Source organism: Crocodylus porosus, unplaced genomic scaffold (genome assembly GCF_001723895.1).
Source record: "Crocodylus porosus isolate Cpor-Errol unplaced genomic scaffold, CroPor_comp1, whole genome shotgun sequence".
NCBI classification, from domain to species: Eukaryota; Metazoa; Chordata; order Crocodylia; family Crocodylidae; genus Crocodylus; species Crocodylus porosus.
The window spans coordinates 141,793,449-141,807,763 of record NW_017728931.1 but is presented as its reverse complement, the minus strand read 5'-3'; the positions used below and the strand labels follow the sequence as shown (position 1 = coordinate 141,807,763).

Below are 14,315 nucleotides of genomic sequence, written 5' to 3'. Positions count from 1 at the left end.
AGGCCTATCTCACCCTGGTGCTACCTGATATCCTAGTGAGGCGCGAGGCACATTTTTTAGGAGGGAAATATTAAACTGGAACAAAACCCCAGTTTTTACAGTCCTGCAGGAAGTGGGGACAGGATTCCCCAAACCAGGACGGTCTTGGTGCAGCCAGGGTGCACGGTACCTTTCCCATGATGCAGAGACTAGCCAAACTCCCTCTCCCATGGTATAAGCAGGGTCCAGATCTGCAGGGGTAGCAGATAAGCGGTTGAAGCGTGTTGTCCCATGACAGACTGGGGGGATCTCTTGGGAGGTGATAGTCTTGACGGGGAGCAAGACTTGATGGCTCCAGGCTTGATGGGGAGCAAGATGGCTATGCTGGTCCATGCTGGCTAGTTTGGGGGGGTCGAGCTCATCCTTCCCCTTAGCTAGATCCGGGTGGCAGGGCTCTTTGCCTGTCTAAACCATTATGTTAGTGCTACCCAATCGCTGTTTTTGCTTCCTGAGGCACCCTGAGTCTGCCGGCCAAGAACCTGGCTGGGTTTTACACCTCGTGCACGTCGATGCAGCTGCGGTGCTTTACACTCAAGCCCTCCTCTCTTGACCTGGCTCTGTTGTCTCCTGCCATTTAACGAGCTATTCTGTTTCCCCGGGGAAGACAGAAATGCAGTCTAGACAAATGCAATTTTCTGCCTAAGTAACAGGCTGAGTTCTCTCCCCTGCCACTGATTTGTTTCTTAAATAAGATCTGTGGTGATTGCCAGCTCCCACCTGCTTCTTCTCTGCCCCGAGTGGTCGCATCTGCAGTTTTCCCTGATTGTATTAGAGGCTGGGCCAACAGAGAGTGGGGCAGGATGGCACCAGGAGCATTTTTTCCTAGAAAGAAGCTGGCGCTGGAGTGAGCGGAGGTGGCGTTTTCTGTCGGGAAGCTGGGTCCAGACCCTGTTCAGCCAGCCCCGAGGGCAGTGTTAGCTAGCACTAGAGGGACCGGGGAGAGCACTCTCCTGTGCGCTGGGAGTCCTGGATCTGCCCGTGAACCCTGGCCTCGGGCTAGCAATTGCGGCTACACGCTTTAGGGTTGCCTATACCTCTTTTGCAGCTCTCCGGCAGGTCTGCTCCTGCTCACGCTTGGAAATGCAGGCTGAAGCCCTCCACAGCCCCTCCCCAGACTCCTGCCTCTGACCCGCTGGAGAGGGCCGTCAGGGGGGTGCACCCGCTGTGGCTCCCTGGCCGTATTTGCAGGCTTGGCGGACAGGGCACGCGCAGGAACAGCCTTGGAAGGGGTGTAGGCACATCCAGGGGCTCCTACCGACCCGGGGTTGCAATGCTTACCCCTTTCCTCCAGCACCTGGTGTGAGGGACCGGGGCTCCCTCTCTCAGCATCTCAGGGTGGGAGTCACCTGAGCTCAGCTGTGTCCCTGGAGCTTGATCACTCAAAGCAGGCCCTGCAGTCCATTTGGGATAGTTTCATAGTTTCTTGATTTCTAGGGTCGGAAGAGAACTGAGCAGATCATTGAGTCCGACCCCCTGCCATGGCAGGAAAGAGCGCTGGGGTCAAACGACCCCGGCAAGGTGTACATCTCAGGGCAAGGAGCCCTCTCCCCTCTCCTAGAGACCGGAGCAGGGCTCGCTCTTTCTGTCATAACTCAGGCGAGAAGGAGAGGCCGGGTCCTTGTCTCGGACCTGGCCCTTCTCCTCCCAGTGCCGGAGGTGCGCTTTGCACGAGGCGGGCGGTAGCACTGCCCGGCCTCACCCGGGTGTTGGGAGGTTTCCATTCTGGCAATGTGATGCCCCACGACCAGCCCCTTCTAGGATGCCGAGGGAAGCCCTCGGGCATGGCTGCGTCTTGGCATTAAGGAGCGTGGACAGGAATGATCACCACTGGTTGAATGAATTTGGGTGCTGGTTGCAGCCGGAGCTGGGGATTTGGACTCGGGGGTGCCAGTGCTCCTGCTTGGATTCACGCTGGGGGTTTCTGCTTGAAGGGTCTTGCCCCTCTGTTCAGGGTCAGACTGGGAGGGACTGCGGGGGCTTTCGCCTTCCTCTGCAGCAGGGGTTGTGCCTTTCTACCTGGGATCGCGCGAGCGCGTGTTAACAACCCTTTGCAGAGGTAGGAGGTTGTCTGCCGTGGCTCCCCCGCTTTACCTGTGGCAGGTTAGGGCGCTATACCTGGTGCTGTGTCAGGGTCGATAGTAGTTTTACCAAGAGTTTAGATGACGGGCATGTATAGGATGGTTTGGACAGGGCTGACCGCTGGGGGTCCCTTCCAGCCCCACGTCTCTATGAGACCCCCAGGGTCAGGCCCGTCCTGCTGCCCATGCACAACCAGAGCCGGGGTGTTGGATCCGGATGAAACAGGGAACGGCTGGCTTTTGCTGAGGGGGTTTTCACCTCCGAGGGGAGGCTTTTGGGTCCAGGCGGTAGTGAATAAATATTGCTGTCTTCTGAGGGTCCAGGACTGGTCTAGGTGCAGCGAGCAGCAGGTCTGGGCAGGTTCACGTCCCCGCTGCCCATCCCTGTGAGCTCAGCAGAGAGGCGGGGGTCTGAATGGACCGCGATGTTACCTTGCGTCCCTCTAGCGAGTCGCGGGGTAGGGGGCTTGCACTGCCGCTGCTCGGCTGCACCTTTGCTTTGAGATAAGTAGGAAGGTAAGCTCACGTCTCCAGGGCTGTCAGCGCAGCCCTTTCCACTGACGAGGCTTGTGTTGGCGTAACGGTCAGGCAGCGGTCCAGGGCGCTGCGCTGGCGCTCTTCCCTGGCGCTAAGAGGCTGGGACCCTGGGCCCGGTTCCTGTAGGGGTGAGCTAGGGCAGAGCTACGATGGCTTCCCACCCCTTAGACACCTCTGGAGAGAAGGGCTGCTTCTGAGAAGTCACGGCGTTTGAAAGTGCGGACACACGGCGTGGGTTAAACTGGTTTGTGCCGAGGTCGCTGCCATGAGCGCGCCTCGCCGAGAGGTAGCAAGAGACTTGTGGGCCCTAAGCCGACGGTTCCCTCGGAGGCGAAAACGAGGCGGCAGGCACGGCGCATCCCCCGCCACAATTTATTCCTGCCTCTCTGAGCGGAGACTTTGCCCCAAGGTGAGGTGGCGTCTACCGGTGCAGGGTGGCGCTCCACACGCACACCAGGGTAGAGGCATCTTTTCCCGGTGCAAATCTGCGTCTGTATCCTGAGAAGGGCATGCATCGCTCGGAGCACGGCACAAGAGCCTGGGAAGTCAGCTGAAAGACTCCCCTTGACTTCCCTAGGCCCTGAATCAAGTCCCAGCCCAATAAATAGCAGCTTGGGCCAAACGCGGAGGCTCGGATTCAGATAGGTGCACAGAGAAATGCCCCTTTGCAAAAAGGGTGCTAATTTCTCAGGGGTTTTTCCTGTGTAGGAACAGTATAAAGGGCTCAGGATCCGGCTGGTTTTGACCATAATCTGATTCGTTTGGGTGAATGATTTGTGAATAAGAAAAATCGGGAAGGACTTTCTGGTGCGGGACAGGGCTCGGATGAGTATTTCTGAAGAGCACGCGGCCCGGGAGCTGTGGCAAGGCTCTTGTAACGTCATGGATGTGCATTATTGAGACGTGAGCTCAGTTTTGCTGGAGAGCCACAGCTCTGTCGTCTCGGCAAGTCTCGGCCGTCTGGGCCCACAGCCGCGTGACCTACCTGAATCCAGGCAGGCTTGGTCGGGCTAAGCTCGATCCTCAGCTGGGGCCCATAGAGATGCTCACAGTTGGTACCCGAGGGTCTGCACTGCTGTTTCCCATCATCTGGCGCAGTTCGAGTGTGAACATAACTATTAAAATGACATCCTGGGGCTCCATGTCCATGTCCATTGGGTCCCAGCGATGCCAAATTTGCTTGGGGGACAAATAAAAAGAAGTTGTTTTTTCCCCCTCGCCTCCTCCTCATTGCCTGTGCCTCGACCTGGGATCTGAGGGCGAAGCAGGTGCCCTTTCTTGCTCATGCGTTATTACCGGCACCAATTATCAAAACTTTTCAGAGCGTATTAGGCGAGCGAGAACAAAGCATCTCTTTCTCTGCCAGTTATGCCCTTTGCACATCCCTACTGCTGTTAGCTTTGCAAGACAGTAGTATCAGGACTCAGGGTGGTATGCCTGGGTAATCATTTGTGTTGTTTCATGCATTTACCACTTAACTGCTTTGCAAGCAGGTCCCAGCTGCTGAATTGGTCGGGGCAGGCTGGGGGTTGGACTTGACGGAGGTCCCTTCCTGCCCTACTTTTCTGGGATTCTGGGTCTGATACTGTGAATTCGCGGGACAACAAATGGTTTTAAAGAGGACTTCTGCGAAAAGGTCGACGGCGTTGAGTTCCCGCTGTGCTTTCCAAGTCGAGTGACCCCAACGCAGTCGCTCACCTGTTCGGGGCTTGGCTAGGGAGATCAGCGCGCCCCGAAGGCTACTCCTGAAACCTTCTTGCCTCCCGAGTACGTGTGCACATGCCGAGCGCTGTCTGTGCAAACCTTTGTTGCGACCGAGTCATTTGTACCATGCTCTGCAACTTGCTGAGCAGCTGGAAGGGGCTGGGGCAGTGCAGGCCAGATCGGCGACAACAACACAGCGATGGCTTTTGTACCCTGAGGTCAATTGGCTCCTGCTCCCATCCCTTCCCCGTTAGCGGAGAGAGGTTTGTCCGTCACGGGACCGACTGGCCAGGCAATGCAATTGTCCATTGCCTTCCAGGGGGCTTGTCTGGTTGGTCTCAGAGAGCCCCTAATTAACTTTGCCCTTTTCTGCTGTAATGAAGTCCCTGGTCTGCCACCAACCCGGGGCCGGGGCCGGTACCGATTTCACATCCAAGGCTCCCACTGATCTGAAAGGAGGGGGTTTGGTCCTAACTGAGCTGTTGGCTCTAGGGGGTGAGGTCCTGCGAGTAGGGTTTTGATGGGATGCAGTGTCCTACTATGTGCTTTTGAGCTGGGGGGAAGGAGTATGCACAAATCACAAGCCAGGGGCACAGGACAGAAGCAACCGGAGTCTGAACAGCGGAGAGGTGAGGGCAAAACAAGGCCAATGCCCCTGCCCTCCCATGCGGCCATGTCTCCAATGCAGGGTGAATGAAACGCCACCCTCGCGCTCGCACGTACACCAGGTCCATGCGGTGCGAGGCGCTGTTTCTATCCTTTAGCCAGTCTACAAGGGAGCTTTATGGGTCGCCTGCAAAGGAGCCACCCCCTTAGCGTGTTGTCCAGCTCCCCTTCTTCAGCTGCTTTGGATTTGGGGCTGGTGCCTGTGTTTGAAGGGCACCGGGGTCCGGGAACCGCCCTAATCGTTCCCTTTTATGCTCAGCGCGGTCTCTTGGCTTGCAGAAAGCCCCAACCCCAGGACCTGTCCCTGCCCAGCTCAGGCCGAACACCCGGGAAGTGAAAAAAAGAAGAAAAGAAAAAGTAAAATTAAAAAAAAAAAAAAGAATTGGAAACTCGAGAGACGGCAACTTTAATTGGGGCCTGCATGATGTGATGCAAACATCCTGCTCCCCTGCGGGGAAACCTCCGTCTTGCCTCCTCTGGGCACGGGCTTCAGCAGGGAGCACGGGGGGCTTGGAGGACAAGAGAGGGGAGAGGGAGAGAGAGAGAAAGAGAGAGATGGATGTCATGTAGCTTTACGGGTCAAAAACACACAGCGCTCAGACAGTACCCAGCGGCAGCCCCGTGGCGAGGGCCGAGGCCGGGGGCTCGCGACCGCTCTCCCCAGCCCAGCCAGCCCCCTCACCCCCGAGTTCGCTCCCGTCTGGCCCCGCGCTCACTTCCTCCGCCCGATCTGAGCCATCAGGTGGGCGTTGGCGGCGGCCTTCGCCCTCAAGTTCTTGGCCTTGGCGATGTTGAAGAGGATGTTCATGATGTTGGTGGGGACGTCGAGGGAGAGGGTGAACTTGGTGCGCCGGTCGCTCCGGGCCCGGTTCTGGTACATCTTGCCTTTGACCTGTGCCTGGGAGAGGTATTTATACCTGGCATCCTCTGGGGAAGTCCTTTTCTCCTTGTCCTCCTCCTCCTCCTCTTCCTCCTCGGAGGACGGCTCCTCTCCCGGCAGGTAGTCAAAGCTCCTCTTGTCCAGCAGCGCGTTCTCATCCGCGAGGCTCTTCTTGGCCTCCGAGAGGGCGGCGTTGATGCAGCTGAAGACGGACTCGGCTTTGTACAGCTTGAGAGACAGGCCTGTCCTGGCCGCGCAGAGGATCAGGAGCAGCAGCAGGAGCTTGTCCTGAGACATGTTTCCACCCTGGATGGCAGGAGAGGGACAGAGCGGGGTGAGGGTGGCAGACACTTCGGCACGTGGCGTTGCACATGCAAGCAAAGCAGCGTGGGGTAAGGGGGGGAGAAGGGGGAAAAAAAAGAGGCCTCTAGGTCTGTGGGCAACGTAGGGGCAGCTTATCATCACTGACATGCAGCCGCCTCTGGGGTGGGATGCACTCGCCACCAGCCAGCTCCCGTGGCGGTACTTGGGACCCTGCTGCAGGACACGGGAGGGAGCAAGAGGCACAAGCCTGTGTCTGGCTGGGGACGCTCAAAGGGCGCCGTGCAGTGTCGCGCCAGCCCCTGCTTGGCAATCGATGGGGAAGAGAGCAGCCTGAGATGCAGCAGATCTCGGGCTCGCATCGCGGCCCGGAAGCAAGATGGGCTTCCAGTTATGGGGGGGGCGACCTACTAGAAGAGACCTTCCCACCGGTACCCGCCATCGGCCTAGAAATCCCACCATCGCAACCGATGTCCCGTCGCGTAGCCTCTTCAGACAGTCTGCATCGGCTGAGCCAACACCGGCTCAAGGGTGGCAAGAGAGTTGCCAGACGAAGCCGGGTGTGACCCAGGTTGCCCGTTGTCCCACCCGCTGAAGCCACAAGACAACGGACAACTTTTGCCCAGGACTGGAGGGATCGAATCCTGCCCGAGACCGCTGCAGCGTGTGGGATCAGGCCTCTGAAGCCCCCGAAGCACCTTCCTGGGGCGGATGGAGAGTCCAGGTAGCTCCAGGCTGCCCGCTCTCTAATGCCACGAAGTCAACAGACATTTACTGCTAAAGAGCAGCACAAATCAACGCCACCTGCGTCTCAGCCACAACTTCTAATTTGACGAGGGGCGTGGAAATCTGTTTGCTTGGCCTTGATCCCACCACAAAAATGGCAACACAAAGGTGATGAAAGGCGATGTCTCTTTCCATCCTAACCACTTTCCCTTTGCTGCTCCCTGCCTTAGTTTCTCCACCTGTAAAATGGGCACAATAATACTGCTCGATTTTTTTTTAAAAAAAATTTCCCCCCCGCCACCCCAGCAAAGCCCCTTGAGATCTACTGACTTTACCCAGAAGTCTGTAGGATGGAAGCGTGGGACATTTTTAAGTGTGAACACGGGGCTGATTTCTATTCCACCTATTAGGCAATTGAAGTGAGCGTCGGTGTCTGAGCGTGATTCTGTTCCAACCTCTCTGAGCCCCTGCAGTCGTGCGAATGCACCTATTTCTGGACCACGATATTGCCTCGGCAGCCTTTAGGCAACGTCACAAAATGTAACGGGGAAGAAGAAGAACAGCCTCTCCCCTCCCCTCCCCCCGTTAACAGGCTTTTGGGGACTTGAGCGGGGAGGAGGAGGATCACACCTAGGTGCCTAAATCCACTCGGTGGGAAGAGACTCTGGGCCCACAGTGCGATGTCTTTTGAGACGTATTTGCATTTTCCGCTCCAGGATGCTCTTTCCCATGCAGCCAGCTGGACAGCCCCGGGCGTCACTGAACCCCGAGCTTTTGTTCATGACCTGCGAGCAGCCGAGCAGTGGACAGGATACGGCGCTGGGGCTTTGCAGAGGCCTGGGTTTTAGTCTCAGGCCTTCTGGAGGAGTTTGGGCTCCTTTCTGGTGCCCATCTCCCACTGATTACAGCGGAGGGAGGGGAGGGGCGGGGCAGGTCTGAAACAAGCCCTTTGCCTCGCCCTGCCTCAGTCCCTCCACCTGTAAAATGGGCACAACGACACTGCTTTCCTCAGCAAAACCCTTTGCGATCTCTTGAGAAACCCCTTGCTTTTAATCTGCTCCAGCTACTCTGCAGCTCGGTCACCCCATGGCAGTGCGTTCAGTCTCAGAGCAGCCATGGCTGTCTTTTCCTCAGCTCTTTTCTTCAGACTAACGTCTGCATACTCGACAGTGACACAAGACAGAAGGCTCCAGGCTGAATGTAAGTGCCGAGGCCATCCTGCGTGCTCCTTTTTGTGGTCTTCTGGCTCTTCCTAGCAGGCTTTACAGTGCACTGCAAACTGAGCAATAACCCCTGCCCGATAGGAGGTGTAGAGTAAACGGAGCCTGTACTGTTGGTCCTCGGCAGAGCTCGCACAGAGGCTTGCTAGAGGGGCAGGTATATGCCAACACCAAGCTCATGACATGGATGCTCCTCGACTATAAAAATCTCCGGGAGTTTGTTAGTCTGGAGTCGTCCGTCTGTCCCCAGAGCAGCCCAAGCGGGGGTCTCGCGCGGCAGGGGCCAGCGCTTTGGGACCAGGCTCAAGGCGTTGCTAACCCTATGGTCACTGGGGGCTGGGAGGGAGGACAGGTCACTCTACACGTACAATTGTATAAAATGAGGGTTGGAAATTTGCTTAGAAGCAACCCACATCTAGTCCAACCCCCTGCTCCAAGCAGGACCAGCCCCAGCTACATCATCCCCGCCAGGGCTTTGTCCAGCTGGGTCTTAAAAACCTCCGAGGATGGAGAGCCCACCGCCTCTCTGGGTAACCTGCTCCAGTATTTTACTACCTTCCTTGTGAAAAAGTTTTTCCTAATAGCCAACTTAAACCTCCCGTGCTGCAACGTGAGCCCATTGCTCCTTGTCCTGTCGTCTGCCCCACTGAGACCAGTCCAGCTCCATCCTTTTGGCAACCCCCCTGCAGGGAGCTGAAGGCTGCAATTAAATCCCCCCTCGGTCTTCTTTTCTGCAGACTAAATCAGCCCAGTTCCCCCAGCCTCTCCTCACCAGTCCTGTGCCCCAGCCCCGAACATTTCCATTGCCCTCCAACATGCCCTGCTGCCCACGTGCATCTGCCCCTTGCTGGCTGGGAGCCGTGCGCTGGGCTGGGTGAACCCCAGAGCTGGAGGCACCGAGCTGTGCCCGGCAGCGAGTGCGAGGCTGCGTGCAGCTTGAGCAGGGCCGCGGGGGACGGCAGGGTGGGGAGGCTCGACAGAGGCCTGTTGCAGCCGCAAGCCCTGGGATTGAGGCTGCCCATCTTCTCTGCAAACCTTCCTGCCCAGTGCACCGGGGTCCCTCGCAGCCAGGCCTCCCCCCGCCGGTCGTGTCTCAGGGAGATGCACAGGGTCACCCCAAGAAGTGAGGTCTGGATGAGGCTCCTCAGCGGGGTGGAGGTTGGGGTCCCTCTGCCAGCCCCCGAGGGGTGATGGAGGAGCTCATAAGCCAGCTAACACTTGTGTTTGTGTGTGTGTGCGCGCGCGTGCGTGCGTGCATGTGTGTGTGGGGATGGGGGGAGGAGAAAAGACCTAATTACTAATTAGCTCCCTAGGGCTGTGTGGGGGGAGGTGGACCTCGCACAGGGGCGAGCCGGGACCCTCGTGGCCCCGAGGAAACCTACAGGGCCGGAGCGTGGACACTTACCTGGAAGCTGCTCTGGGATCCCCCTGGCAGAGTGGAGCAAGCACCTGGCTGGCGTCCCCCTTCTCCCCCCATCTTACATACCTGCTTGTGCGTCTTTGGGGTGCATCACCGATCTCTGCTCCCCACGGGTATTAGGGGGTCACCAGAGGAGGGACAATCCCCCCGTTCAAGCCAGCTGCTTGCTTCTATCCCAAGCTTGTGCCCCCCGCCCCATACAAGTGACAACCAAAGCATCAGGCCTGTACCAGGGCCTGATGTGAGCCTTGGACTTCGTGCCATCGCGCCCCAGGACCTGGAGCTGCACTTCCAGAACAAGCCCCAGCCCCTCTCCCCTAGCAGCCATCACCTTAACTCTGCCCCTGCAAGGCTGCAACAGATACCTGTCGCGTCTGGGACAGAAGTTTCATAAATCGGTCGGACCTAAATCAGCGAAGTCTGATATGGCATTCAGCCAGGTTTATCTTAAACCGGTTTCGGCCATTTTGAAACTGAGTTGTGCCAGGTTTAAATCAGTTTCTGATCGCTTCAGACGGGCTGATGTGTCACTTCTGTCCCTCGCCTTGCGGGCTGTTCCTGCCGTGCGCGGGCTGACGGAGCCCGGAAGAGCAGCTGCACCTCTTTTAAATGTGGGCCGTCATCGGCAAGCGGGACCAAGTCCTGGCTTCGATTTGTGACCCCGCACCCAGAATCGCTCTGCACCTCGTTATAATGCTCCAGAGGAGCGGGGCTCCGGTGGGTGCCTCTGACAGCGCTGTGGGCTCGTGTAAGGAAAACCACGGGCCTCCTCCACGACGGGCTCGCGTCTCGGACTGGCGTTATACGAGTGCAACAGGTCGCCGCTCCGACCTGGGGGCTTTCGAGGTCCACATTGCAGCGGTAACACTGGCCGCTGGGCCCAGAGGGCTGCCCCGCTGGTCCCAAACACGTCAGAGCCCGTGAGAGAGGAAAAAAGTGACGGCGGCTGGATAAGCAAAAACGCACAATTCACCCGCACGTGCCCTTCTAGCTCCTGACGCAGAAGCAGCCGGAGAGTGAGTCTGCAGCGGGGGATATTTAAAAGCAAAATAGCATTTTCTTCCTTTCCGTGAGTGTGGGCCTGTGCTGTCTCCCCAGGGGCAGAGTTAAGGTGACGGCTGTTATTGGGGGTAACTGTGGCTTTTGGCAGATCTGAACGTCCTTGATTTTATTTTGCTTTTGAAAATAAAGGCCGGCTCTGGTACGGGCAACTACCTGAGCCAGAGGTGAATAGGGATGGGGCCATCGCATCAGGGCCCCATCCAGAGATAGCAGTGGGCTGCCTTGATGGGGGCGTCATATCCGGCTTGTCCTGAGAGACCCTGTCACCTCTCCCCCTTGCCGTCCCCTCAGCTCCCCCGTTGTATAGTAACTATATATTATAGTTGGAGTGGAAATGCAAAGGCAGCAGCTAGAAGGGCCAGGCCCAGCTACGCTCAGCTCAGGATGTCTCCTTAGCCCGGGGTGGTGTCGAACTCAGGGCAGGACTCCTACAGTCACAGCGCAGCAGGGCCCGCACGGATCCCACCTAATCCGATCCCCTGCTCAAGGCAGGGTCAACCCCGTCTAAACCACCCCAGCCGAGCACTGGGGGGAGAACCCCAAATATCAGCCCGCGCCTCCGCCGCGGCGCAGGATCCGTGCGCGCCCACGCGCTGCGTGCGACCGTCGTGCGAGGTGCCGCTACCGTTGCTTCCCTCCTGCCCGCCCGGTTTCCCGCAAGCCAGGCAGCAGGGAGAACGGCTGCAAAGCCAACTCCCTGCCTTGCCCCCGCTGTCACAGAGCCGCGGGGATCAGGGAAGGGGGCACGGCTCCGTGTCCCGCTGGCTAGCCTGTGCCCTTGCTCGCACGCGCCGTCCCGTGCAAGCCAGCAGGACCACACGTGTGCGTGTGGAGCCACGTCTGGGCTCGCGCATCCTGGGGGATAGTGGGTTTTGCATGGATTCGCTTTCTGCCGGCTCCGGAGACAAGAGCCCGCGTCCCTCCGTGGGGAACAGTGGCCCCTTTCCGAGCCGGGGCCCGAGGGGATGCAGGGGTGAATGGCTGGCACGTCCGAGTGTTCGGAGGAGGCTCCCCAGCTTGGACCGGAGGAGCCGGTGGGGCTTCGAGGAGGGGCTGGTGGCAAGTCGAGGTGGGGGCACGTGTGTGGAGCTCAGGACCAGGGAGGGTGCAGGTCAGGACAGGGCAGGGTAGCGGTAGGGCTGTAGTGTAGACAAGGCTCTGGTACGACTGGCCCTTTAAATCAAAACCAAGGGCCTGATCCTGCCCCCTCCTCTGCAACTGAAGCCAGTGGGAGGGGAAGGGCCCTTGGCAGCCCAAGGCAAGGCTCAGCCCCTTTCATAATCGGGGTTCAAATGCGGCTGTGAGATGCTAAGAGGACAATCCAGGATGATGCCTTTTAACTCTGGATTTGAGCCCTGAATGGCAGCTCTGGAGCCAGGGACGCAGGGGGCTTTGCAGGCAACACTAGGAAGCATTGCCTCCTTTCCCCCCGGTCTCTCCCCAGGAAAAATCCCCGAGCTAGCACAGACCGAGAGAGTTGGGAGGGTGCGTGGTTTAACTCCGTCCCGCTGCTGCCGAAACGCTCGCCTTGTGGGTATCTTCCCCTTTCCAAACACAGCACCCATCCCTCAGCTGGTGTAGATCAGCATGTCTCTCCCCTGGATTTACACCACCTGGCAATCTGGCTCTCCAGGCTCTGTCCGAGCCCGGGGCGGTTTGCACTGGAGGCCGCTGGGCGTGCTGGTCCGATTCCCTATTCTCACGCGGCGCTGAGCCCCTCCGACCCCGTGGATCCGGCCGGCTGAATCAATAACCCGCTCGCCCATGCAAACCTGCTCGTCTCCAGAGCCTCCCCGAGCACAGCCCAACACCCTCCACACTATCATCCGGGACACAGCTGGCTTATCCCATCTATAAAAACTCTTTGGGGACTTGGAGGATGTTGCAAGAGGGGCAGACCGGGGGTCTAGAAAGCATGAAACATGCCACTGCAATGTGTCCCAAATCGCTGCTTGTTTTGCGGACCCCCGGGACAGGGTTAACAGCCTAATGCATTCAAAGGGGGGAAAAATGCAGCAAAGCTCTTTCTCATTGCCTGGCTAATGCATTTGCTTCCCTGGATTACTGAAAAAAGAAACCACCTGGAAACCATCCTGTCGGCTCAGCATCCCGGTGCCCCCTTGGACTGAGCAAATAACTCTCCTCCTAGCTACGCAGAAAATCAAGGTGAAGTTCAGGTGAAAGGAGATGAAAAGCGGTGGCACCGAGGCCACCGAGGCTTGCATCGAGCCGCCTGGCGTTTGCAAGAAGTGCCCTACGGCCGCTGGGCTGCTCCAAGCGGCCGTCACTCCCACGGGCAGGTTGCTGGCTTTCTTCGGAGACGCTCCGGACAGTGGACGTCACTACGGTTCGCATCCCCTGGAAGACCTTCCTCAGAGGAAGGAGAAACTGCATGCGCCGAGCCGGGGACAAAGCTATTCATGCTGCCTTATTTCGCTCTTGCCTCCCGGGCAAAGAGGAGAAGCAGAGCTGATTTGTGTCTGATTTACCCCGCTGGGCTGCCCAGCGCGCGTCACAGCAGCGAGGACAACACAAAGCACAAATTTCCACCGGAGTCAAGCTGTCCAGTTGCCTCTTAGCCTGTTGCACCTGCTTTTCAAACTAAGCAGGTAGGCGCCCGCTGCAGACAGCTCATTCGGCTTCCACCACCCCAAAACCACAGCTGAGACGAGCTGATGGGCTAACTTTGCCTGCGCTTCCCTCCTGAAACGCGGGGCAGCGTTTTGTGTCTGCCCTTTACAAACCCATCTCCTGCTCCCATCGCCGGAGCCGGATTCTGCACATGCCTCAGTCGCTGAAAAGACCCAGAGGATCATTTTTTGCCCTTTAATGCAGCTCCTGAAATTGCTTTTCGGTTTCTTGCCTGTCCTCGTTTTGCATGGAAATGCGTTCGCTTGTCTAGAAACGTGCTCCCCGGCAAGGACCCGGGCACCCCTGAGAAGCACTGAAATATTCAAACTTTGTGCAAATGAAGCCAGCTCCTGCTTAATAAAGCGATTTGCAAGCAGTGCACTCACCTGCGAGTCGTCGGCAGTCAGGAGGAGCGAGAGAGAGCTCACGGTGGCACGTAGCTGTCTCAGAGTAAAGAGAAAGACATCGGGAACATTAGCCTGAACTTGTGTATCCTTCCTTTTCTTTTATTGTTATTAAGCGGGCTGCGATATCTTTTTTTCTCTCTATGGAAACGCTTCCCCCCTCCTTCGTGTATATATAAAAATGAGTGATCACGGGGTTTGAGTCGTAACTCCAGACGTGGAGCCTTCCTTGGGACATGATTTCATTAAAATGAAATCAGAAAGAGCTGGCAACGTCACGGAGCTGAGAGGTCTCCTCTCATTCAGAAACGGCCCCCCTCTCCCCGAGCCAGCTATCGGGAATCGCACCAAGCAGAAGAGCTCTTGCAAACTCCGAAACTCTGCAGACAGTGTCTGTGCACACACACGTATGCACACACATGCATGCACCCACACGCGTGCTGTTCCCTACAACCATCCTGTCTGGAAGCGAGAGAAGCGCTGCTCCTTTGAGACAGCTGTTTCATGGTGTTTAGGCGCCCCGGGGGATTTTCTAAAGCATCCAGATATCTACCACTCGATCAGAGGGAGCCTCCTTCAGACAAGCCAAGCAACCATCTACCCCCGGTGCAGCTCCGTCGTCCGCAG

The 14,315-nt window shown here is 57.7% G+C and overlaps 1 protein-coding gene across 1 annotated transcript; it reads right to left on the bottom strand.

Moving 5' to 3' along the window:
• Positions 1-5,700: 5,700 nt before the first annotated feature.
• Positions 5,701-6,206, bottom strand: UCN3 (urocortin 3). The gene has a single exon (XM_019544024.1). It carries the CDS (start codon positions 6,199-6,201, stop codon positions 5,737-5,739), a length of 465 nt encoding a protein of 154 aa, XP_019399569.1. The 5' UTR covers positions 6,202-6,206; the 3' UTR covers positions 5,701-5,736.
• Between the last annotated feature and the right edge of the window lie 8,109 nt (positions 6,207-14,315).

Bases quoted from the DNA above. Each gene is read 5' to 3' on its own strand.
- UCN3 (XM_019544024.1), bottom strand. From the start codon at position 6,201: ATGTCTCAGGACAAGCTCCTGCTGCTGCTCCTGATCCTCTGCGCGGCC.